Source organism: Equus asinus, chromosome 27 (assembly GCF_041296235.1).
Source record: "Equus asinus isolate D_3611 breed Donkey chromosome 27, EquAss-T2T_v2, whole genome shotgun sequence".
NCBI classification, from domain to species: Eukaryota; Metazoa; Chordata; class Mammalia; order Perissodactyla; family Equidae; genus Equus; species Equus asinus.
Window position 1 is genome coordinate 38,523,583 of NC_091816.1, and position 27,750 is coordinate 38,551,332.

General features: G+C 44.5%; 1 protein-coding gene across 5 annotated transcripts in view; it reads right to left on the reverse strand.

Annotated features, from left to right (window-relative positions):
• Positions 1-27,750, reverse strand: part of DLGAP2 (DLG associated protein 2) — an 823,888-nt gene that overhangs the window by 716,147 nt on the left and 79,991 nt on the right. For 3 of the 5 annotated variants that reach the window (XM_070499944.1, XM_044760599.2, XM_070499943.1), the window contains exon 2: positions 9,575-9,781. In XM_070499944.1, coding sequence (XP_070356045.1) covers positions 9,575-9,688 — 114 coding nt within the window. In that variant the 5' untranslated portion in view covers positions 9,689-9,781. The remainder of the gene's footprint in view (positions 1-9,574; positions 9,782-27,750) is intronic. The other 2 variants (XM_044760596.2, XM_070499945.1) reach the window with 1 other exon arrangement.

Genomic DNA, 27,750 nt, shown 5'->3' on the forward strand with positions numbered 1-27,750 from the left:
AGGAGCCCTGATGCCTCCCGAGCAAGGAGCAGCCCCTCCTCACCACGTGCATGCACACATGAACATGCACACAGACACAGAGACACACACATGCACACAAGCACACAGACATGCACACATACAGACACGCACATGCACCCAGACACAGACACGCATGCAGAGACACACGCACACAGACATGCACATGCACACACCTACACACACCTGCACATGCATGCATGCACAGACACCCAGACACACATGTACACACGTGAACACACGTAACACTGAACATGACAGCCAAGCTGGAGTTAATGCAGCCTCTGTCTCGACAGTCTTTAATGTAGATTAAATGACTGTTTGAGAAATAAAGCAGTGCATTTGGGAAGAAACTACAGTAAAATGGTCAGGATAACCATTGTAAACCACGCCAGGGAGAGAAAACAGACAACGACAAGGACAAGACCCAAAAGCTGGATTTCTGAGTAGCTTTTCTTTTTTCACACCCATTCAATAGAGGAAGACAGATTTTGTGAAGGCAAAAAGATCCAATCACACCAAAAAAGAACGAGTTAAAACGCAAATAAGGGTGCCCAGCCATGAAATGTACAATTATCTTCTAAACTAAAATTCGTTCATTCTGTTCAACAAAGATGAACCGAATCACGTGTTCAGGGCATGAAGAAAAAGGCAAGGAATGCCCCCACTCAGCCTGTGTTTGCTCAGAATCTGCTACAAATCCCTAAAACGGCAACGGTTCGCAACGCCCCGGCTTGTCCTCTCTCTGTGGCTCCCACTGCTGCACTTACAGCCCACAGTCGGAGCGGCTGCTCCTAGCAGCACCAGCAGCTTTGTCTGTGGACCTGAGCGACAGGACACCAGCCTGTCAGGTTCCTGAAGCACCTGATGCCCGCTCACTAATCAGCTCCTACATCGTGACTCACCTCCTGCAGGAGAATCAAGACTTTCTCCTTCGAGGGGCAGAGTTACAAAATTAAATATAATTAATTACATCCTGAGATGGATCTTAGTGTTCTCGCCAACTCTGATTTATTGGAGGCGAGTAATTCAACCTGAGTTTCCCTTTTCACATTAATGAATCCTATCCTTTGGTTATTTCATTTTTAATCAGGGCAACATCTTAATTATGTTTCTACATGTCACAGAAGAGGGCAAGCCCATTGTACTGATACGAAATTACAAATTCAGCTGCTGAGGAACCAACAGCCTCAATAAATAATTTTTTCAATACTTTAAAAATGGTAAAGGAGATAATCTGACCTGGTATGTTCTAAAATATAGATAAAAGATGAACAAGTTACTTTGCAATTATTTTTTCAGGAAGTGTAGAAATTTTGTTCAAATTCATGGTAAAAAAATCTCTACAGATGAAAGTTAAACATGGATTGAAATTAAAAATAAATACTGTGGCAGCAGAATGATGGCCCCAAAGATGCCCATGCCCATGTCCCCAGAACTTGGGGACATGCTGCCTCACGTGGAAAAGGGCTTGGCAGATGGGACCGAGTGAGGGACCCTGGGATGGAGAGAGAATCAGATGACTCATAAAAGCAGAGGGAGGACCAGAGAGAGGGCAGCATCAGAAAGTCTCCCCCTCTGAGGATGGAGCAAGGGGTCAGGAACCAGGGGATGCATGGGGGCAGCTCTGGGACTAGAAAAGATGAGAAAAGGGATCTCCCTGGAGCCTCCAGAGGAACAAGCCCCAAGGACAACCTTGATTTCAGCCCAGTGGGACCTGCGTCAGATTTCTGACCTACAGAACTCTAAGACAATGAATTTGTCTTGCTTAAGCCAACAAGTTCGCAGTAATTTGTTACAGAAAAAAAACCCTAATCACTCAGGATAAGGGCACTAAAATGCTCCCTCCACCACTATGACTGCCTGGAAAATTCCATGAACTATTTAGCAATGTCACTGCCACCTGTCAAATCTCAAATGTCTGCATTAATTACCTCTGTACCATTAGTAAAACAGAACACGTTACCACATAGCAAGAAGCACGAGCAAAGAGACCTGTCCACCCCCAGTCCTCTCGTGGAACTGGACGGTGCAATAAAGACGCTTATTGGGTTTGTAACTGTGTCCACACAAACTTGAAAGTCAGATTAACTGTGCTAATGTGCAAAATCAGAGTGAACAGGTGCCCTGTAGATGTCCTTTCACCACAAAGAATGACTCAAGGCAGGTACGGCCCCGTCTCTAGAACACTCACCCTGCACTGCTTCTTCATCCTAACTGATCACACACAATGTGTTCCCCAGAAGCCAAGCACAGCTGTGTCTTAGGGATCATCAGAGGCTTCGTATGAACGACAGCTTACATTCTCACACAGACACGATAGCTGTGATGATCTCAACAGGCACATGGAAAAGAAAAGGAAAAAAGAAAGCTTTAACGTAAATGTTTACTGAAGAAAAACAAGGGAAAGGAAGAGTAACAGAAGGTTATACCATGACCCCAATTAGCATGTTCTCAAAATACAAAGATAACCCAATATGGGAAAACATAAGCCTAGCATTTCTCAGGAAATGATGTTACAGTAGCTGGTCAGCCAATTAGTGACAGAAGTAATACAGCCTTCATACATAAACCAAAATAAATCCATCAGAATGAAGGATTTGAATGTAAAAAATGAAACAAAAATGTTAAAGTAAAATATGGCTGAATGTGTATGCAAATTTTGACCAAGGAAGGCTTTTCAAGAATGACACCAAAGAATTCATATTTTCTTATGTCCTTATCTATCTATATATGTCCACAATTTATATTAAATAAAATGATCAGGCCTATTATTTCAATAACAAATATTTTAACAAATTAGTATATTATAGCAATCTCCTCGATAGATATGACTATGTGAAAACTTACTTCTTACATGTAAAAAAATTATAAAGTTGAAACTCAAATGGCAATCTGAGAAGGAAAAAATATTCGAATTGTAAATACATGCAAAGAGTTAATCCCTTATGGTTTTGATTTCAAAACAGTGAAATAAACATTTTAATAAGACCGAAATGAGTAAATGACCCAACCACGTAACTCACACACAAAAAGATGGAAAAGAAGGAAAGAACATATTCAACAGAACGACTAACATAAGTAAACGAAATTGTCAATTACGTATCATCTGTCAAACCAGTAATTATAAAGAAAATTTACAAAGCAAACATTAGTGGGCAGGCTTGGTGAGAAGACACAAAGGTGTATTTTTCTGGAAATCCTATTGAAATGTACACTGAAAATTTTAATATTCATATATTTTGAAACATTTTACGTCTAAAATTTATGCTAAGGAAACAAGTAACTGAACAGAGATAATTCATCCAAGCATTATTCATGTTACCAGAAAACTGGACATCATTGTCAACATAAGAGACTGGCTACGTAAATTGAGGTCTGCCCACATGATGGCATCCTTCATAGCTATGAAAACATTTTTATCGACAAGGAGAGTGGCCATAATATAATAATTTGTTAAAATATCTGTTACTGATTCAACTGGTATTTTATTAATATAAATTGTGGACATATACATAAGGATAAAGGAAAATACGGAACATAAACAAAAATGTCAACAATGACCATGTCTGAATCTTTGGTTTTGCTTATATTAATATGTCCATGGTAAGATACGTTGCTTGCATGGTTTTTAAAAAGAGAAGAGACAAATAACTTAAAATGATTTACAATAATAGTGTCCAAATTTCTACAAGCAAATCTCTGAATTAGCTAGATGGAAGGTACTTTTAGAAATAAGTTAGTTTTAACATAAATTAATAGAAATTTAATATAAATTTACCTGCTGAACTAAAAAAGTTATAATTATTTATTTACGAAAGTGATACTATTCACCACCCCGTGCTCAGAAGTGCTTGCGGATGAGTGTGGTCTTACCGTGAGATCTGAGAAGACCCTGCGGCTTGTAACCAAACCCTTCTCTTTCACGATGACAAAATGGGACAGGCAGATGAATAAACTTTGTCACAGTCAACGAAGAGTTATTGACAAATCTGAATTAGAACCAGGCTTCCAACCGCCATGCAAATGCTAGTTACTCGTACACATTCTGGCTCCATTTTGTTTCGTGACACTAGAAACTGGGTTCTCCACCAACATGACAGAGTTGCGCCCTCAGTGGTTTTCTTGTTCACAAGGGAGAATTGGAAGAAGGCACTGCCAGGTTCAGCCTAGTGAACAATGAAACCAAGTTGGACTCACGCGTCCCATAAAGAAAGAATTTACGTTTGTCCAAGTTACACACATTTCAAGAAATCAGGGCATTCCAAAACCCTACATAAAAGTGAATGCCTCTTTGCCCAATGAAAATGAACGTTTCAATAGATAGCCACTTCTTGATACATGAATCTATTACATATTGACATTTCAGCTCAAGTGGGTGCTATTTTGTTTCTCTTTCTACATAATCTTTGTCTCTGAGCCACACAGATCTATTCATAGTTACCTTGAGGGAAGTGAATTTTATTTTGCAAAATAAATTAGATTTCTACATTCAGAATCATTGTGGCTTGACCCAGAACCAATGCTAAGGCTCTTTCTATAATTTCTATTACTTTAAATAAGATGAAATATCGCAATTCAGCCTGTTCTTATCTTTGTCTAAGCACAACAGAAATGTAAACACTGTTCAAAATTCTGTGTGAGAATTGCAATAATTACCAATGTGAGGGTTATGCATGCAATTACTCACACTGAACCATTATAGCAATGAAATGATGACCATTTGAATAATTCCAACAGATTGTTTCAAAGACATTTTATTGTTATCCTGAAAAGTTCCAAATGTGCACTTTAAATATAATCTATCTAAATGAATTTGCATGCAAGCTGGTGACCATTCAGTGTCCCAAGAGACCCCATGCAAAACTCTAACACTGAAGAGAAACGGTTCTATATCAAGATTTTCTCCTTATCTTTCTTATTCAGGCTTTTGAAGCTACCTGAGTATTCAAGGTTAGATCATAAAATTAAAGCAAAGTTTCTCAACCCTGCCTCTTTTGACATTTGGGCCAAATCATTCTTGTGGGGCTGTCCTGTGCACTGTAGGACGTTTGTGGGGCTGTCCTGTGCACTGTAGGACGTTTGTGGGGCTATCCTGTGCACTGTAGGACGTTTGTGGGGCTATCCTGTGCACTGTAGGACGTTTGTGGGGCTGTCCTGTGCACTGTAGGACGTTTGTGGGGCTGTCCTGTGCACTGTAGGACATTTGGCAGCATTGGGGCCTCGACCCACGAGAGACCAGTGGTGCCTTCTCCACATCTACGAAAACCAAAAACCTCTCTAGAGATTGCCAATGTCCCAGGGGGCACAACTGCCCATTTGAGAATGTCTGACATAAAGGGGGACAGAAGACCTCGCCGTGGAATCTGAAGCTGCCCTCCATGGATCTGACACACACCCTCCAGGAGAAGGACAGTGAGGCCACGACAAAGACGGGACCCAGGTGAGCACAGGAGGACTCCACTAACCTCCCTCCCTCCCCAAACCCACACAGATGACAGTGGTGAAAAAGTAAGAATAAACCCCAAACACAGCTGCAAAACAAGAACAGGCCACCTATAAAGCAAGATCAACACATATACAGAATCAATATGCTCTACAATCAAAACTAATATAATGTTAGTCAATTAAATCTCAATAAAAAAAGAAAAAAACCAAAATTTTACTAAGGAAATTCTAGAAGAAAATAGATGGAATCAGAGTGAGGAGTGAAACCCAAGCCCAGAAGCATAGACAGAGCCGCTGTCAGCACGGGTGGGCAGCTGGGGGACGCCGCGTCCAGGCAGCAGGCGGGGTGCATCCCACAGAGGGAGGGCAAGGAAGGGCTTCTGACAAATTCAACCTGGCAAAACCTGAAGGACGATATTGTTTCCATGAAACTTAACCACCTTCAAGAATATTTATAGAAACACAAAACCTCCAGCACTGAACAAGGTAAACTTCCCAGGGAAATTTACAGACGAAATGCCGACGGGAGAAGAGAAGTCTGCACTTTGACCTTTAAGAAAACTGAAGAAGAGCAAATTAAAACCAAAGCATGCAGAAGAAAGGAAATAATGAAGACCAGCCCTCAGTGAAAAAGAGAATATAAAAACAACAACTAAAATCAATAAACCAAACTTGGCTCATTGAGAAGATCCATAAAATTGATAAACTGACTGATGAAAAAAGGAGAGAAGACTGAAACCAACATCCAGAATGAGACAGACGACATCATTTCAGAGTCTACAGAAACTTAAAGCATAATAAGCGGAAACTGTGACCAACTTTATGCCAATGAATCTGAAAACTCACGGTGCTTCTCAATTGGGGGGGGGGGGGTGATTTTGCCCCCGAGGGACTCTTGGCAATGTCTGGGGACATTTTTGGTTTTCACAGCTGGAATGAGGGTATCACTGGCATCTATGGGTGGGGGTCTCAGATGCTGAACATCCTACCACGCCCAGGACAGCCCCCATTACAAAGAACCATCTGGTCCAAAATGTCAATAGTAGTAACCAACGCCTTTTAAACATCATCCCTACACTTTTCTAGTTTCCCACAGTGAAAGTTCCACCCTCCAAAGGCAGAATCCAACAAAACCACCTCTTTCAGCAACAGTGTGTCTACACTGAAGGCATGTGAACTGCTCCGCCGGTGTAGGCATCCATGCCTAGGGCAGAGGTAGCAGCAGCACAGAGATGCGATGCAGGCAATTCTGAGGGGTCACTCGGGGGCAGTAAGAGCTGTGGCAGCTCCCTCTCAGGCCAGGTTTGCTGTAGAGTCCTGGGGATTGTCCCTAAAAGCCTGTTCCTCCAGGATGTGGTGTCTATGCTGGACCAGGAGCCAACACATGGTAGTTTCCCTCCTGTGGTCAGGACACACGGCTGCAGGAGCCATTGAGGAGGCCGGGGTGGCACTGCTCAAAATTTCTGCTTCCTGTCCCCACAACTCTCAAGTTCTGCTGCTTTAACTACCTTAGTATCCAGAGGAGGAAGAGTCCAGTGGGGAACGAGTTATCAGTGGAGAAGTTCGGACGCTCCAGTGAATGGCAACTGGAAGCGGAGTTGGAAGTGGAGTCGCTCACGCCACTGGACCCCCAGGAAACAAGGAGATGAGTGTGACGGACCTATGTCATCAGGGCGAGGGGAGCTTCTGCGATGAGTGAGGGCAGAGTGACTAGAACCAGGGATCCTCTGAGTTGCCTCCTGGTCCTCCCACATCTATTGGAAAAATCTCACGGAAGATCACAGCGACCCCACCCGGGCAGAACCACCTAGACCTCAGATACCTGAGGAATGAAGCATCATCATTCATCTTAAGATCCCAGATTAGAGCAGCGGACCAGGGGCCAAGGGAACATGGAATAGATAGGGGAGAAAGGAAGTCATGAATACCAAACATGCAACCCTCTGTAGAAGCTGGAACTTTATTCACTACCCACAATTTTCTTTGCTGTCTCATGTATATATCCATATGTGAAAACTAAACCAACCTGTAACCTAATTTCCCATAGGCTGTTGGTGGCATTTATATCCACCATCTAGTACACAGGTTACAGAAATCAGGATGGGGCTGCGCTGCACTAGAATGAGCTTGTTCCAAGATCCTTGACTAGGAATTAGATTGTTGATGAATGGGATCTGGACATCTGCTTTTGGGATAAAGGTAAAGCTGTCTTCATTTATACAGGACAGTTGCCTCTTATAAGACAGCTGATATTTTAATTTGACAATAAGGATGAAAGAAGGGGGTCGATGGGTGGGGCAGCCAAGTAGTAGACTCGAGCAGAAGGCTTCCCTTTGGGGTTGCCCAACATTTTCAAAAAGCTTCCCTACACTTTTGATAATTCTCATGTTGTGAATGACCCCTCCCAAAGGTATGAAACAAAAACAAACATCGACAACAACAACCACAAAAGATGTTTTTCAACCTTTCTGGCAGCCAGATGTGGCAGCTATGTTCTGCTCACCCAACACTTCCCTGCTTGGGGCATGAGCCTCCCGAGAAGGAGCTCAATGCACAGACAGCGGGGGGCTGTCCCCCATCACACTGGGTCCCGTGTGGGGGGGCTGACAGTCTAGCGTAGGACCTCTTTATCCAGCCCCATCAAAAGGTCTGTGATGTGCTTAATACCCTCTGTGTGCGTACGTGTGTGTGTGAGGAAGATTACCCCTGAGCTAACATCTGTGCCCATCTTCCTCTATTTGGTATGTGGGATGCCACCACAGCATGGCTTGATGAGCAGTGTGTAGGTCCACACCCAGGATTCGAACCCGTGAACCCCAGGCCACTGAAGCAGAGCACCCAAACTTAACCACTACACCACCGGGCTGGCCTCCCTAATACCCTTCGTAGTAAATTATTTTTCTGCTTAAATAACCCAGAGTCAATTTTGTCCTCTGCAGTTAAGAATGCCACCTAACTCATGGAACAAACTTGCAATGGCCCCCTGCTGGCTGCGGGGAGCTGGACCGCAGAGTCCGTGAGAGCCCTGAGACCCATAAGGGATTCTCTCTGCTGAATCAGAGGGGAAACAGATTAAAACAAAACAAAACAAAGACAGGCCTTCCTTACATCGCCTCAGAAGGCTCTTCCACAAAACCCTAAGTCCCGCCAGAGAGCGACCATGCTCCTTGCTGTGCAGGCTCACACCCAGAGTCAGCGTCGTCTCGGAGACATGGAGGCCGTTAGAGAAGGGACTGGGATCCGAGACCGAACGGTGGGACCACCAGCAAGAGAGACGGACGGACGGGGAATGAAACACGTGGGAGGAAGGGGACCATCAGGCAGGGCGGTAACAAGGGTCCACCTGAAACTTTAACACTGCTCATGACACACACCTCTCTCGGAGAGAAACTAGAGGCCATGTCCAGTCCCCTCTCTTCCCTTTGAAAAATCAAGAGAAAACCCTCTGTTTATGAAGGAGGCTTCAACTGATTTTTGTCTTTACTCTCGGGCACTGGGGAGGGTCGAAGGTGGCAATCCTGCTCTCAGATATTCTCCACCATGTGTGTGGTGGGTGTGGCCCTCTGGGGGTTTCCTGAGATCACACCCAGCACGTGGTGCTTTAGAAGGTGTGGGTCAGAAGACTGTGGTTTGGGCCTGTGTGTCTCTGCTTCACGAACCATCAGCTCCATGGACTCGTTCCTGGGCACCCCCGCCCCCCGCCCACCACACACACAAAACCAGAACCACCACCCCCGATTCCACATGAAAGCCCTTTAAAAACCACAATAGAACAATCAGACCACTGTCAGAAAAGCTCCATCCTGGGGGGTTTGGGTTTAATTCATGGTCGCCGCCTGCATGCACAGTGCGCAGACTTCCTTCTCTGGGCACACATTTAACCACACGCGCAACGTGAAGTCTGCAATCCCCAGCGTAGACCTCATGTCACTCTCACCTTCCTGAAGTCCCGGAAGTCCCCACACCACTTTCTCAACTTCAACGTAGCAACAAACACTGCATTTGCGAGAGTTTGCAGACCCCACTCCCCATCTGAATAGGAAAAACATCCACCTGAAGCCAAGGGAGGCCCCACACCCTTCTGAGCTCACACCCTCCAAATACTTACCCATCTCGCTTTACCACTATCGGCTCCCCGGCTCCTGGCCCTGGAGCAGTGACCCACGAGCGAGCGAAGGAAGGAAGGAAGAGGAAGATCGAACAGTACCTGAGCCGTCCCCATTCTGGCTGCGCTGGGTGCTGGCTGAGGGCATTCACCGGCAGCTGCTGGGAAACCGGGCCGTGCTTATGGCCGTGCCTCAGATGGTGGGAAAGCCTAAGATGGGGGATGGACAGAAATGGGGAAAATATGGTAAAAAAGGGTAAACAACCTCCGCCCATAGGGGAAAAAAAACATATGGAATGCACATGAAAAAAGCATGACACTAGGCAATAATCAAATCAATTGAGAACAGCAATATGGCAAGAACTAAGTAGGCAGAGAAACTACATAAAAAATAGCACCAGGTATTTTTAACTAAGGCCGTGAAATAGCAGACTGCATAAGTACATACAGCATGTATACGTTACGAAAAATATTTCCACTTTCAAGCAGGGTTTGAAATTATGATAATAAGTTTCACAACTTCAAAATATTCAACCAAAGAGAAATAATGAAACCATACTTTACATCAGCGCTTACGATTCCCCGTATAACCTGAGGATAGAAACAGGATTTGCAAACTTGGACTAGTTCTGCAAAGAACCAGGCAGATTTCAGGAAACCAAAGCACAGTACCAGGGAGTATTAATAATTGATCGTTTTCCTTCCAGTGGAAAAAAAAGTGCTCTACCTAGATAAAACTGAGTGGCAGTTTTTTAAGAAAAGCGGCGCTAGTACATGTATTTCGATAAATTATAAAATTCTCTGTTCCTTTTTTCATTGCTTACTAATATATGAAACGGCTATTGCTCCCCAAAATGAATCAGATGACACAGGAACAAGAGGTTTTCGAGGAGGTTTGCTTACAACGTCATGCTGGAAAAATACGCATGCTTTTTTTCCACCTGAGCTGGTGTGACCACGAAAGGCTCACCTACCTACACTGTACGGGGCCCTCAGGAACTGGGGTCGGGCTGCATTAATGTCCCGACGGCCAGAAGCGCTGGGTGTTGCAGACCATCTCCTGAAAACTTTGTTTCTCACCAAAGTCTCTGACCAAGCGTCCATCTCATCATGTTACTAAACGCCACGTACTTCCTTTTAAACGGACATCCTAATAAGGTACGGAAGTCAGCTGTTTTGTATTTCTGCAAGCACACTCGGCAAATATTATAAGAAAGCACGCAAACTGAAAACCCGCCCTTGGTTTCCAGTAACCAGTTAATGTACATCTGTGCGGACTGTCGGCCTAAACTGTGTTTCTGTCACGGCATTTACTGCCCAAACCCTCTGCCTTTCCTGAGCCGACACCCTGCTCTGTGCTCTCATCGTTCACTCACCACACGGAGATTTCTCCACATCAGCACAGACAGAACCCCCCCAGTACTGTCTCTCGCCCTGCAGACTCATAGCTGACCCTACAAACCCCTTCCTCTTGGGCCCTGGGGTGGCTCCCAATTCTTCCCGGTTGCTAACAATTCTACACACGTCTCTGCACACTTCCCAGCGTGTTTGTGCAGAATAGATTCTAGAAGTAGAATGACTGGGTCGAAGGATATGCACATTATTAGTCCAAAACGCTGCCAAAACATTTGTACCAATTTACACGCCACTTATCAGTTTTTTGTTTATGCCTCTGGTGAAAAAGTTTCTGTTTCACAGAGTTTGAGGATCTTTGAACATAATTATTGATCAAATGTACTTTTTAATTTATTTTTTTTAAATTGCAGTAACATTGGGTTATAACATTATATAGCTTTCATCATAATATACTTGGAATTCTGTGCAGATTACATCATGTTCACCACTCAAAAACTAATTATAGTGCATCCCCTCACATGTGAGCCTAATCACCATTTTGCCCTCCCCCCTTCCCCTCTGGTAACCACCAATCCAATCTCCATTTCGATATGTTTGTTTGTCGTTGTTTCTATCGTCTACTTATAAGTGAGATCATACGGTATTTGACCTTCTCCCTCTGACTTATTTCGCTTAGCATAATACCCTCAAGGTCCATCCATGTTGTCACAAATGGCCGGATTTCATCACTTCTTATGGTTGAGTAGCAGTCCATCGTGTATATGTACACCACATCTTCTTTATCCATTCGTCCCTTGATGGGCACCTAGGTTGCTTCCAAGTCTTGGCTATTGTGAATAATGCTGCAGTGAACATAGGGGTGCAAGTATCTTTATGCCTTTGTGTTTTCAAGTGCTTTGGATAAATACCCAGCAGTGGAACAGCTGGATCATATGGTAGATCTATTCTTAATTTTCTGAGAAATCTCCACGCTGTTTTCCATCGTGGCTGCACCAGTTTGCACTCCCACCAGCAGTGTACGAGGGTTCCCTTCTCTCCACATCCTCTCCAACACTTGTTTCCTGTCTTGTTAATTACAGCCTAAATGTATTTCCGAGTTCACAGATTACCCTACTTCTTTTGGGGGATAAACTTTTAATCACTATCTAGTATCTCTCTATACATTCCAGACCATTTGCCTTCTCTGTAGGTTGCAAATGTTTTCTGTCTCTGACATACGTGTGTTAACTTCGTCAATGGTGTCTTTCAACAATTTAGATGGGTTTCAGATTATTTGTTTCCAAAGCCGTCAGTTCTTTCCTTAATAGCTCCTGTAATCACAAAGATCTTCCCAATTCCAGTATTTAAAAAATATATTCTATTAAATTGTCTTTTAGTACTTCTATAACTATTTTTAATGATTAGATCTTTAATGTTTGAAACTTTTTTGAGTTGTGAAGAAGTTAACTTTATTTTCTCTTCAACAGCTAACCAATTGTTCCAGAAAACTTACCAAATAACCCATGTTTTCTCCACCAACTTGAAAATGCCACTCATACGAAAAAGCCTGTCCTACAGACCCCTTCACCTCCCATGGCCTTAGCTCTCTAGGAGAGCAGAACTCCCACCATTCAGATTTTCTTTAAAACATTTCATTGGACAATCTTCTGAATTTATTTTTCTAAGTTCACCTTATTATCCCTTAATCAACTCCCTCTCCTCACCTTCACTGCCCTCTGAACAGGATTCTGACTAAAGTTACATCACACACAGACACACACACAGACACACACACAGGTACAGAGACACATACACCCCCCTGAAGGCAAGTGACACGTTTTACTCATGTGAACGCAGCTTAATGCTGTTTGCATTCACATCTCTCTCCACACCGAGTACGTGGTGATGTGTCACAGCCTTTCCCAGTATTTATAGTTTTTCCTACAGATCTTACACCTTCCTGTTTCACCCCCAGGTCTATTCTAGGTTTGTGGTTTGTGAGAATGGACCTATTTTGCCACGACTTTATCACATACGACACAGTTAATGCTTTTTATTTACTGACCTTGTATTCGTTCTACGCAATCATGTTCCTGCATCTAACAGATTTCATATCGTCTTTTCCATTTTCCACACAAAACGTCTCAATTTCTAATATCTTATCTCTTTTTGTTTTCCCATGTAACCTTAACTAGAGACCCCAGAATAACATGGACTCATAGTGACCATTCTGGCCTCGCTGCTTTGTTCCGTATTTCAGTCTTTCCCCAGTTCCCACTACGCCTGCTGTGGGGTTTCGGGTTATATTCTACCATGTTAAGGAAATTTCTTGCCATTACTTGTTCATCTAGCATTTTCTCATAAATGGCTGCTTGATTGTTTCAAGGTCTTTCAGTAACTATTGATGTAACCATATGTGTGTTTTCTCTTTTAACATGCTCATCTTATGCATTACTGCAATGAAGGTCCTATTAATGAAATAATCTTGCATTTATGGAACAAAGCTTACTTGGTCATATTTAATATACAGCTCAATTCAATTTGCTAATATTTTGTTTAGAAAATTTATATGTATATTCTTAACTGAAATAAGCATTTTTCTGCTATATTATCAAGTTTTGGAATTATTCACTAAAAGAGGGGGATGTTTCAGTGGCCAGCCCCAGGGCTGAGTAGTTAAAGTTCCCTCGCTCCTATTCGGTGGCCTGGGTTTGCAGGTTTAGATCCCTGTGCAGATCTGCTCCACTCATCAGCCATGCTGTGGGGGCATCCCACAGACAAAGTAGAGGAAGATCAGCACATATGTTAGCTTAGGACTAATCTTCCTCACCACAAAAAAAAAAAAAAAAGGATGTTTCTTACTTTGAAATAGTTTAGATAATATGGAACTATCGATTCCTAAAAGTTTATGTACAATTTACCTATAAAACCACTGAGCTCATGCCTTTCATAAAAGTACATCTATGAAAAATTTTAACTTTTCCATGGTTACTGGTCAACTCATATTTTCTAACTTTTGTTCAATCGATTTATGTTGCTTATATTCACCAAGAAAACAAACTATTTCATCTTGATTCTCAAATTTCCTGGCAGAAATTCCTACAGATTATCATATGGTTCTTTTAACTTTATTCTCTCTGATTCTTTCACATTTTTCATCCCTAATTCTTTATGTTCTTGATTTTTCTCTTTATTTTCTTTATTAATCTCACCACAACTTTGTCTATTCTGAGTATGTTTTTTGCATGTTCTTTTAAACATCACAGGACTCAATGTTGTAATTAGTCCAATCTGAGAGTCTGTTTTTAATGTTTAAGTTTTGCCTGTTCATGCTTATTATGATTATGAATAAACTGGAACTTATTTTGTCCCAATAGTTCATGTTTAATTTAATGTTTTCCTTTGTACTATTTTTCTGCTTTACTGTCTTATGTAGGATTTTCACTCCTCTACTGTATATTTTACATAAGTTTTAACTTATGCAATTATACATATATTTTTCTAGCAAAGCCATTAATTAATCAGTATCTTTAGCATTCTTCTGAACAAAAGAGGAACCTCAGTCCACGCTCATTTTCTTCCAAGCTCCCCTCCTGTCCCCACACCATCGGCTCCGATACCACTGTTCTGCGGATCCGAGTACAGGTGCTTACGAAACAAAGGAAGGCGCACTACTTATTCTCAAATGAACGCCACTTGGAAACATATCTTTGACCCCTTTGCCAGCATCCTTCTGGGTTCATTTTCCTCATGCTCAAAAATATCTTTTTGTTCTGATTTCAACATGGTCTCTGTGTGGTAAACTTTCTAAGTCTTTGTACATCCAAAAATGTCTTTATTTCTTCCTCAATACTGAATGATAGACTAGGTATGGAATTCAAGACACTCAGTAGATACCTTCAGGCACCTACTGTTGCTGTTGAGACATCTCTTATCTACAAGCAGCTTCTGCTTTCTTGACCAGGTCTCTCAGGTCTGTCTTCACTCTGTCACTGTGGTGTTCTACAAAGATGCATCGGGACATGCACCGTGTCTGTCTTTATTCCAGCCTCGTAGGTCGTGGAAGTTTTCAATCTGAAAAAAATTTTCCTCAATTTTGGGGAATTATCACCCATTCTACTATAAACATTGATTCACCACCTTTGTCTCTATTATCTCTTTCTTTGGCTTCTATTAGATGCATTTTTTTTTTTTTTTTTTTTTTTGCCTTTCAGATCTACCCCACTGCATTGTCAACTGTCCTTTCTCATGTTCTCTCTCTATCTTTTTGTGCTTAATACCAGGAAATTTCTTCAGCTTGGTCTTCCAGTTCACTAATTTTTTTCAGTTATGTCTGGTCTGTGAATATCTACTGAGTTTTAATTTCCAGGGCTCTAATTTTTAGAATATTTCTAATTGGTCCTTTTAAATAATTTTCTATTCTTGCTTTATAGGTGTTCCACACAGCATGGTATCTGAAGCAGAGGTCTGAATCCAGGATCCAGTATTTCCTAGTAACACATCCTCAGAACATAAGTTATATAACCTCTCCATGCCCATTTCCTGATGTGTGGAATGGACCTACTCCATTAGACAGTTGGAAGGAGTAAGTGAATTATTCATGTAAAGTCCTCAGAACATTGATGGAAACATCTTAAGAGCTCAATGAATGTTACAAACACAGTCTCTGGAGCCAAATGCCTGCATTCAGATCCTGCGCACTATGCGCCCTGGGCCAGTTACCTAGCTCAATTATACTAATCCAGGTGTTGGCAACGTCCATTCGCTATTGATTTGAAGAGGAAACACAACTAAATTCTTGCTCTAAAATTCTTCCTTTTTCATGGCATCCCACTCTTCCTTTACAGATGAAATCTGAAATCTCCTTTCCAGGACATTTTAAATCTTTTTCTAAGTTCTCTTCTGATTTCTCCTTTAAATTTATTTTAATAGGAGGTCACCTTTTATTATGCAGTGTGTTTTCTCTTTCAAGTGATGGCTGCCTTTAGACGGTCTATTTTCCATCACCTCTCCATCCTCAGCCCTCATGCTCAAAGCAGCGAGGAGTCCTCCTTCTGGGGCTCCAGCAAGGTGACAGGGAGGCAGCTGCTGAGTAGCATGACAGGCACCTCATTCTTGATTAACTGGAAAAATGTGGACCCCTCAATCCATGAAGGAAGGCGGGCTCTCAGATTTGTAGGCTCTTCCCAGTATGCGGAGCTGGGGAGGGGAGGCTGTTTGCTCCACCCCCCAAGCCCCTGCTGGTCCCAGAGGGAAAATGTCCAGCAGTGGAGCTGCCCCAGAGGAGGCCCAGTCAACAGCATCCAGGAGGGTTTTAGGCCCTCGATCTCCTTCAAAACTGCACTGTGTAACTTTAATGCAAATTTAACTTTCCATTTTTATTCCTCAGTGCTGAAAAGGAAATAATAGGTCTGAAGAAATTTAACACTGACACAGGCTTCAAGAATGCCAAGCAGAGCGTGGTTCATTTTTATATTCTACTTAGGGCCTTTTCCCTAATAAAAAAAAATAAGATAACATTATGGGAATCTACTTTCCAAATCACAAAATAGTATTTCCCCAGTTATCTCACATACAATGCATAGAAACACCAAACAGTCCATGTCCACTTTACGATATCCATAAATATTTTAACTGACCATCCCAAAACATCTCAGCTTCTTCTTTTTCCCTTTTAAAAAGGAATATAAACCATTATGACATCTATGTGATAAGAAGAACAATATGTTTGCTGCCCTGATCTTTAATAAGATGAGAAAATGAGGAAATGTCAAGTTGTATTTCGTTGGTTGAAAGCTAATCTTGATTCAAGGTAATACAAAAATAAGAACATCTATTCTAGCTAACAAGAGGTGGCTGCAAAGCATACTGAGCAACATGAAAACTCCACATGTGATCTACCTATCTCTTTTTGTCACTCACGTGATACACAGAGATCAGCCGTCTCTCGCTTGGTCCCTGCAGCCAGGGCCAGCACCATCCCTATTCTCCAACGAGCCTGAATTTACCACCTTCCCCAAGTTCACAGACACAGGAAATAGAACCTGTTCAGCGAGGTGTGCACACACCTTGACTGATCCAACTCTTCTAAGTATCATACACTTACGTCAAAAACCCCGCCAGAAAGTACACACAGAAAAGGGACAATTTGAAAATAACTGACTCAACAGTTTATCAAGCCAGGTAAGTACTAGCATTTCTCCTCCAGGCACGACACTGGCGGCCCTCGTTTAACAGCAAGCTCCCATGTTCAGAGAATGAGAGATCCTCTGATGAAGTAGTTAAATACATCGACATATCCAGAGGCACCAGTAAGTTTAATCATCATGTTTTAAAAGGAATTTTACTACAGGCATGTTAGCATAATCACTATGTGCCTTCAACTCAGTTTTTCCTGTACTCGGAAGCTGAAGGTCCTAATTTTGATCTGATTTTCAACCCAGTTTAGGAACTTAGCTCATGTATTCGCGTACGTCTTCCGATTGATAACCTGTTATCCCCATCTTTATCAACACTTTGATGAAATCTCCTCAGCACCAAATGCAAGGATGTGGAGTTGATTTAATGTCATCTGTTTTTACCTGTTTGTTTATAACATATTACTCCATAATTATAGATTTAATTGAAATGTCACAGGCTTCTCATTATCAGCTAAAGAAACCATCCCTAACCCGCTTCTCTAATGACACCACATCTTCTCCGCCACAAGTTGATTCTTCCTCGTCTCTCATGCACCTGATTCCTCCTACTACCAACTCAGCTACCCTTTCTCCAACTTCTCATTCCTCTGCGGGAAGAAGGCTGAGTGGGGCGCCGTGAGACCCGGGGGGTAGGCAGAGAGTGAGGCAGGAGGAGGAAGTCAGCGTGGGGGAGGCAGGACACAGAGTATTACTAAGTGTCATCTCCCAGCATGCTCCACGGCAGTTGTCCACATTGAGATGACACAGCACAGGACAAGCATGCACACCGCCATGTGGCACGGTGGGCTGCAGCTTCATCTCCAGACGGGCTTCGGACTCCGGCTGCAACAGTAAGTCTTCCCTGGGTCTCCAGCCTGCCGGCTTGTCTGCAGATTTCAGACCTGCAGCCCCCACAATCGAGTGAGCCAATTCCTTGCAATAAACCAATCAACCTTTCTCACGATGGAAATATAGCTATAGATACACTCCTACTGGTTCTGTTTCTCTGGGGAACCTTGACCAACACACATTCTGGGAGGAGTCTGCAGGCACTGCTGCCCCACACCCTCGCAGAACTCCACCTCGCAGCAATCACATTGTGTTTGGTGGCAGGCAACAGAAAAACCAACTCAAACTCACTCAATGGTAAAGGTCATCTATTGGCTGACACAGACGCACAGTCCAGAGCCTGGGAGTTGGTCTGATTCCCTGGCCCAGTGATGCCCAGTGCTTGGTTTATTTCCATCTCTTCACCTTGAATCCCATGATCGAAGCTTCATGGTAAAGCTGATTAGGAAACCTCTGTCTCAGAAACCCATTCTCCAGTTTCAAAGGCTTGAGTCAGTACACGTCCACCGCAAACGCAAATCCATGGCCACGTGATGGAGCTTTAGCTTCCTCCAACATCCTAGGCTGCACGGGGACACGTGGGGATGGGGCGGTGGTGGTGCTGTGGACATTCAAACAGACATCAGCATCCTCATCAAGAGAGCAGAGATGAAAGTTTGGTGATAACCCCAACATCTTGCATCCTGTCGCCGTCCAAGCTTACAGCTTCAAGTTCACCTCCTCCGTAAAGCTCTTCTTTGTCCATAGATATTATAGCAGAAGACCCAATTCTGAGGCTACCTCTAGATGTCATTACAGCCATGCACCAAATAACAACATTTCAGTCAATGACAGACTGCATACACGATGATGGTCCCATAAGATCAGTACCATTTGGCTAGGTGTGCAGTAGGCTATGCCCTCTAGGTTTGTGGAAGTGCACTCTATGATGTTGGCGCAATGATGAAATTGCCTAACGATGCATTTCTCAGAGTGAATCCCTGTCCTTAAGCAATGCACGACTATATTAACAAAAGATCACCTAATTGAGCTCTGCTATTACATTTAAACATGTGTCCCTACGTGACGTAACTGCATTATAAACACTAGAAATGTTTCGAACGGGAACTGAGTGCTGGCATATGTCAGCATAGGAGACAACCAACTGCATGATGATATTAGGAAACGACTCACAAATCACCAGGAGCTCTTTCTTACTCTGTCCTCAGTTTAAGAAATCACTAAGAAACAAAGTGGACAAGAAAACTCAATTATACCTTTTTAGGGTTGATTATCATGTTGAAAATAGTAACAAATATGTTTAGTAAACAAAGGTTATGGAAAATTGTGATGTGATAAATAAGGATTATAGAAAAGCAATTTGCAGAGTAATGAAGCTTCATTTACAGAATGTACTTCAAAAACAATAGGTGGCAAAGAGCTATGTGTGAAACCCAATTATCGGAGCTTTAGCCATTCACAACTTCATATTTGCAACTGTTTTATAATCATCACACTGCCATTAGCGTAAGATGTGTAATGGTGTGCACCCATTAAGTTACTCTATATTTTGCTTAATATTTTAGTTAATGACTACAAAGATAATAAACAGCATTTCAGTACAAAACGCATTTTGAACAATATTGAATCATCAAGTGTTGCAAGAATCAGTAAAGTGGAGGAATTGAAGACAGAGGTTAGAGACGGAGACGGGGGGCGGGGGGCGTCAGATCGTGAGGGGAGTCCTCACGATCCACAGAGAGAGGAGAGCAGGCAGAAGGGACACTCAGAGATGGCTGACAGGTCACAAGTAGGTAGGTTTAAAAGCATTTGCGAGTGGATCAGGCTTAACCCCAGTTCAGCAGGACTGATCTCCACCGACAGGAAGAGTTTTGCCACACACGTCAGTTGCAGATGGAAGCCCACAAGGGAGGAGTCCAGACTGGAGTCCAGGGCCTCAGAAACCAAAGGCAGCTGGAGCGAGGGCAGGCGCTGCTCAAGGCAGATGCACAACGGAGCAGCTCTTCCCGTGACAAAGTCTACTGTGCAGAACACAAGACGATGGCGGAAGAAACCCCGATAACCTCTCCTACGTGCCCGAAGAATTACGGTATTTCTTTCCGCTGGTAGCGGCCGCTTTCTGAGACTGGCTGAGGAAGATATTCAGGCAGCCAGTTATTTCATATTAAGCAGGTATATTCACATGACAACTCAATCTTTCACTGATGTCAGTCAAGTTAACTCACATTGGTAGACACCTTCTAACTCACGACAAAAGAACTTTCATCGTAATCTTATGTCCTTTTTCTAATGTTATACCACCGAGTAGCCACTTAAACTAGACAGGATCATGCCATGAAGAGAGAAACTGGAAATGCCTAAACTATCTGGGCTGCATGACATAAGCCACACACAAAAACGGTGTGAGAGAGAAGAGTGCATACTTACTCTCAGCAAGTCATTGATGCAGATATTTTCTTAGCAGTAAAAATTTAGACCAAAATAAAGGGTCAAAAGAAAATTAAAAAACTACTAGGCAAAATTTCAAATGGTGAGAAACAGCCACAGGTGAAAACAGCTATTTGCACACTATGATTAAGGGTATTTCAACAGTAAACCAGTGGACATGGGCCCACATGATGACATAGAAAGAACAAACAAAACGCAAAGAAGAAATTCTAGTGGCATTTGAAAGGTACCATTTTGAAAGGTACTAAGTAGCTAAGTATTAAGTACAAATGTTATTATGGGGTAAATTAGGTATTTCTCTCAAAGAGGAACGGTTAGTCTGCTGTTAAAAGATCCAGGGTTCAGTAAATATCTACTGGAAATAAATGGTGGACCATCAGCCGGCAGGTTGGCCTAGGGAGAGCCTGTACACCTCCACTCCGGCCAACACCACCTCCTACCCCGTCACCCACCCTGGGTAGGCTGAAGGCTCATGTGATGACCACCATCACACCCGGGGGATCCACCTGAAGGCAGCTCACAAGTTCCCTCTCCCTGGGCCGCCCTGAAGGCACAGGTCCTAATTGGCAGCTCCCTGTGGTTTTCTTCTGGGAAGGAGGGGGGACCTCATTCCCAGTCCTCTCTGGTGCTAGAGTCCCCTTCTTAGGCGAAGCTCCCTCCCAGGGGCCTGCTCCCTCTCTCAGGAGTGAAAGGGCCCTCTCTGGTCTCAGCAAACCCAGGACATATTCTGATCATCACAGGAGATGAACATAACCCACACACCTTAGACTTTGGGTTTCTCCTTTTCCAGTAAAATACACCATCACTTATCTGGGCATCACACACAGGCCTCCCCTGAAGATCTATATGCAGACACTGATCTCACACCTTCTCCCACCCAAGATGCACACACACAAGCACGTCATCAATATAGAACATTCAACCAACACATGGTTCATGAACAACACAGAAAGCACCAAATCTTCTGTAAGCTTCACAACAACATGAGATAGAAGTCTATCCATCACTGGATAGGTGAAGCTGAGATGCATTAGCAAAAAGCAATACCAGGACAGAAGCCAAGGCCAGGACTCCAGCTCAGATCTGACTTCAAGCTACAATCACTTAAGACGCTAAGTTGCCTAGTCAGTTACCCATCTGCTCTCTATTTCATGTTCTAACAGAACCCAGTTCTTGGCTCCCCTCCCAGCTTCTCCACATGCCTTTATTTCCCTCAACTTCCCGTTAGCCACCGTGCTCCTCATTTCAAAAGCAGCTTTAAGTTCAAAGGGAAGAGAGCCACGGGGAAGAGAGAGAGCTGAGAAACTGCCTTTTGGTTATGGGGAAAAGGCAATCAGAGATTGTACAGAAAACTGATACACACGTTAGCTGTAATCTCATTCCTCGGGCTTTTGACAAAGGAAACAGAGAGAATGAGAATATCTTCCCTTCATACCAGACCCGAGGAGACCCGTGAATATTCTGTGCTACCCCCCCACTGGGAGAACTTGAGCTAACCAAGGACTCTCAAAGGAAGTAGAACCCCAAAACAAGAGCGTATGAAGAAGCCGACATCTGAAGAAGCTGCTGCAAGTAAAACCCCAAAACAAGAGCTTATGAAGAATCCGACATCTGAAGAAGCTGCTGTAATTCTCAAGAGTTGTCTGAGGGTCTCCATCCGAGGCAGGAGACGCAGGGTCAATGTGGATGCACAGGGTACCCTCAGACACCTCCTCGCCGGGGGAGCCGCGGGCTCACACAGTCCCAGCTCACAGCACGGCGATCAAGCACCCTGCTCATCGCTCCTTCCAGTCTCGCTCCTGTGTGCCCTGGTCACTTCACAACAGGAATAACATTTGCTCGTTAAAGACTGGCCTCTCATGTATATAACCTCTTCAAGGAGAAGAGTGACGTAACATTTAAAACTGCAGTGGGGTAGGAAGCCTGCGTCTCACTGAAACGGCTGCAGAAAGCAAAGCTGTTTAATCACGATGTCTCTGAACTGCATAAAAAGTGCCTAAAAGAAAGAAAACGGAGCCAGCCGTGACTTTCAACTCCAGCATCTAAAGTTTTAGCAGGAGCCATAGCAAACACTAAGAAGGCAAAAACTGTTCATACATTTATTCATTGTCTCTGCCTGTGGAGCATCTCTTCTTCTCCCTCTGGTCTTGCCTTAACCTCCCTTTGGGGTCCACCTCCCTCTCAGTCCTTAAGAGGATCTGCCCTGCTTCAGGGTGGACATGCGGTCCAGACCTGACCGACCCCTGCAGTCCATCCCTGGGCGTGGTGACCAGTCCAGAGATGCACACAGCACTCACTGATCCAAGGACAGTCACTGGTTTGACTACTGCTGGAATGACTGGGAACGACCATGAGGACGGTGTAAGGCTACAGGTACCGCGGGCTACCACGTGGAGAGGGCCACTGGGAGAAGCCACAAGACCTCGAGGCCGGGCGAGAGTCCACACCCAAACAACATGGTCTGAGCTCTCTGGCACCACTTCCAACTTCATGATCCCACAGAATCCTGTGCACATGTGACCACCACGAGCTGAGACCTTTCACTTAAAAGCGGATGGAGCCTGCTAAAGGAGGGAGCCGCAGGTCCATCACAGTGAAATGCTGCCAGCATCTTCTGGTCCTGAGGTAGCACCTTCCACCCAGCTTTCCACGGGGTTTCCAAACAGTCTTGGCAAAGATCATACGCAAAGGAAATTAGCAAAATACAGCATTCTGCCTTTTTCTTCTTCAAAATGGAAGAGCTAGAAGGGAAAACCCAGCAGGAACTGACAGTCCAGGTTGAAAGCTGAATGCAGTTTCCCACAGAAACATGATAACAAGTGCTGGTTAGGTTCCCAGCCTGGATCATGCCCAAGGAAACAAGGGAAGATTAACCCAGAGTGGTACACAGGACACTGGAAACTACAATTTAAAAGTCACAGCACAGAAACTTCTCAAACCTTAGAAACTACAGGTGGTTGGAGAGTTCAACACAACTTAACATTAAAGACACTCGAACACGACCCTCCTGCAAGTCAGGAATCACCGGGACCCGGGTCTGGGTCAGCATTTCAGGGAAACTCTTTAGAGAAGGCGAGAGTCGAGCAGGACGGGAAAACGTGCCCACAGCACTTGGTGAAGAATGTCCCAGCTCCCCCAACTCAGCAAAGGCCCTGGCCGTCCACGATCCATCACAGAAACAGCTCCCCCGGAACCAGAACCTGCCCCACAGAAGTGAGGGAGGGCTGAGGAGGACGGGGAGAGAGGGGTTTCCCTGTTCTCAGATCCCCACCACAATGCAACCTGGTGAACACCTTCATTCTGGGGCATAAAAGGAAAGAAGAAACTGCGCACCTGCCGTTCACCCAGGCCGAGTCCCTCCCCTGTCAAATGCTCACCTGAATAGCTGGAGCTTTAAAAAGGGAAGCTGCTATAAATTAGCAGGGGACCGTCAGTGCCCTTCCTGGATGACCAAAGCTGAATCAGTGTGAAAACATTATCAGAAAGTTTCAAACATCTTGGGGAATAAAGAAGGAAAGGATGAACTTTGCACTTCAAGTATTCTCATGTTATAACTTTCCTGGCAAAACTCTGGGCTGCCAAGCCAGTGTTAGTTTCCTCAAATGACCACAGACTGGCAATTCCAGAACACAGCACAAGCTGTAATATGTCCACCCTTCCTTCTGTCCCCACAACCCTGACAAGACCCGGGCTATCAGAGGCTCAGCCACCCTGGGATCTGCTCTGAAACAGAAAGACGTGTGCAGTCTGCCCCAGCTCCCAGGTGCGACAGAGAACATGGACTCATCGTGGAACAGGCCACAGTCCATTATAGCTTCCCTCTCGTGGAACTTACAACATCTAAGAAGATAAAAAGGAATGCAGCTTCCTTAAAAATCCCAGAATCACAGAACCAAAATAGACTTCAAGGAATCCTCTAGAAGAGCTCTGATCTCTGGGAATTCAACAATCTATTAAAGCAAGTATGCGACTCCTTCTCTTCCTTTTACAGATTTCTGTGACAGGAACTCTACAGGGCTCCGCACAGCATGATCTGGCCTCCAATCGCCTATGATGTAGAGACGCTTGTTTCTTATTCTGAACCAACATCCCTCTGGCTGCCTTTTAAATTCACAATACACACCCTTTCCTAACTTAATAAGAAAAAGGCAGCTTTAAACTCACATTAGAGCTGTAAGCTGAATGCATTTAATGGATACATCTTCTTGTCTATAATTCGACTTCAATTTTCTGTTGAAAGGCCTTGAATTGTATTTCCTTCCCAGTGTTAGCAAAATGTTAATTTCCAATCAATAGAGCAGTACAAATACAATGTGCTCATTCATTATGCTCATAATTTTTAGCATAAGTATTACAGAGTGGGAATGTAAAATTCAGGGGAATACACTTCTCTGGCTAAAACAGAAAAAAGTCCCTTTGGCTCAAGCATCTCTACATTCCAGGGAAGGCTGATACATTGAAACAGCCTCTTGATGCTAGCAGTATTGTGATTTGAGTTTTATACAGGAAAGAACTGACAACTAACTTAAAAACTAAAATCCTGAACGTGCGCATTACATAATCCTCCTCTCCAGCCACCCCCTTGTAATGTCTGAGTCAGCCCTGAGTCTGGAGCCATCCCGAGCTTTCCTGGGCTCCCATGTCCTCATCTACATGAGTCAGCTGAACTCGAGACGGCCTGAAAGCTCCCCTCACTTTCAATCAATAAATATTGGAGAAAAGATTATGTGTGCAGAAGTTATAAAAACAAATCAGATGTAGATGTCACTTTTTATAGGGTTCACAGTCTCTATAGCAAGGGATGAACCATGAGTAAAAACAACTACAGTATAAGAAAAATACCATAATTCTACAAAGAGAGGTACAGATAAAATATGGATTCTAGATTGGAAGAAATTATTCCGTGCTGGAGAAACATGGAAAGGTCTATGTGGGTTGGCGGCATTTGAGCAGAAACCGATGGGAGGTGAACACAGTGTCTGGGAACAAACGCCCGGGGAGCCACAGAAGTGCGAGCGAGTCTGAGGGACAGCCAGTGATGGCGTTCGGCTGCAGCATACGGTGCACGAGATCCAGCAGGAAAAAGGAAGAGGAGAGGCCACTTTGCCCAAGATCACGGAGACACTTGAGTGCAGGCTGAGAAATCTGGATTTGACTTTAAGAGAGTGGGGACGCACTGACCCGTTTCTGAACAGTGAAAGGTCAGATTAGAGCCCCTCTGGGGAGGGATCTGAGGTCCCCGAACATGATGCGGGGTGGGGGGTGGGGGGGGCGGGGACGACGTGACACAGCTCAGAATGTCTGGACAAAGGAGAATGGATGCAAAGTGAAGAACGGAGGGTGAGGGTCAGCATGGGGGTCAGGGTGGAGCTCTGGGTGGATCTGGGAGGCAAGAAGGAAAATGCCAGACAACGTTGCTGAGGGTGTGGAAGATGACATTCTAGCACTTTCCACATTCCCTCCTGGGGGTCCAGCGTGAGCACACATCCAAGGTCGCCCACACAGAGCTGTGCTGGCCAATGGTTCTAGGCAGGGCACGCCACCCAGGCCCGCCCAGGTCCACAGTCCACTGCACAGGGCCACGCCCTCTGGCATTATCCCCAAATCCCCGGGAATGGACACAACCCCCACACGGGACGGAAAGCTCCCCAGTGGCCACGAGAACCCTGATGGACACACAAGCCGTCACACTCGTCCTGCCTGATGGCCTTCTGAAGACTCCTCCCACACGCTGTTCCAACGTCCACTTTCTCTCTGCCTCCCTCTTGCCTCTTCTCACCACCTCAAACCCTACAAAGCATTCGAAGTCCCAGCAAATCCTGCCTTTTCTATTGTGCCACGTCCACCTCTCTCAATCCCACACATTTCTCCTTTTCCTGAACTGTCTGTATTTAAAATTAGAACCACACCTGGACCCAACACCGTTAACTGGATTTAGTCTCTGTTTGCAGTTGCCTATGTGTTAGCTCTTTGCTCGCTTATCTCATGGGCGGCTGTACCGGCCCCAGGGGGTGAAAATTGGTTCCAGAGGGTTGACTCTATCTTACATATTACATGGTTTGTGAGCTACCAAAGAGCCACAGTATATAACTGATAGACGGTTTATCTCCGCTATTAAAAGTTCATGGGAGCAGGGGACAACGAGGGAGAAATATCTAAAAAGGCTTCTTCGAGGGGTAACAATAAAAAAAATTGAGAAACCAGCTTTCATTGGCTATGAGCTCTGACAGTGGTCACACCTCATCCAGACATGCAGCCCAGTGTATAAGACAGAGCTGGACACGTGGTAAGGGCTGAAAACAACACATAGGTAGGGCAACTCTCCTCGTCGGTCACCATCACACAACCAAAGCAGAGGAGCAGATGAGGAAAATGTGGCCGATGCGACCCCAGAGCAGGAGAAAGAAATACAGACACCATCAGCGTGGAGAAGAGGTCACGGGCCTTCAGCTGAGGAAGGAGGTATGGGGTATGGAGAGGACACCGTGGAAGGAGTCCACCGTGGAAGGACGGCAGGAGACCGGAAGGGAGCTGAGCCGAGGTTCCGAGGCTCTGACAAGATTTCACCAGGTGCCTGCTGCAGGACGGCACACCAGCCCAGCAACCTGGCCCACGTGGACCCGACTGAAGCACACGCAGCTCCCAGAGAGGCCGCTCGTGGAGGCAGCCCGGAACACTACAGGGGGGCCCTCAGCAGCACACACGATCCAAGCAGAGACCTCAGAGGGGGGTGACACATTTAAACTCCCAGAAGGTAAGCACTGTGAACTTTTTTGTTTAATCAAAGTGAGTAGAAAGTTGCCTTGTTGGAGAGGGGAGGGCACCGTGGGCTGACCACAGCCGTCCACCCAGAGAACCCGTTTCCCAGCGGAAGCAGATGCTCCACAAGCCACTGAAGCAACCCCAGCGCTCAGCAGGCCGCGCCGCCCACAGCAGCAGCACGGGAGAGACCCTGCGCCGCGGGGACACGCAGGGAGCCATCCCGTCAGCGCTCTGCAACTGTCACCACTCACTTTTCTCCTTTAACCAACACACAACCTCCCGAAGCGTTCACTTTCCATTCCTCTTACACAAGGGCCGCAGCCTGCAGAGTTCTGCACAAAACTAGGGCCCATGAGGTCTTATGCAAGCCCCAATATTCCCCAGTTTCTCTTTACAAAGGAGATAGAAGGCAGCTAGAAATCAAGGCAAGACCCACTGGTAAATTCTTCAAACTATTTCCTCTTGGAGATGCCCTTTGCTAGATCATTTTCTTAAAAGGCTTCATTAATTCAATAAAGACGTATTAATAATAATTATTGCTCAATGGCTGCATACTATGGGTCAGAACTATGCAAATTCACAATGAAACAAGTTCCCAGAATTCTG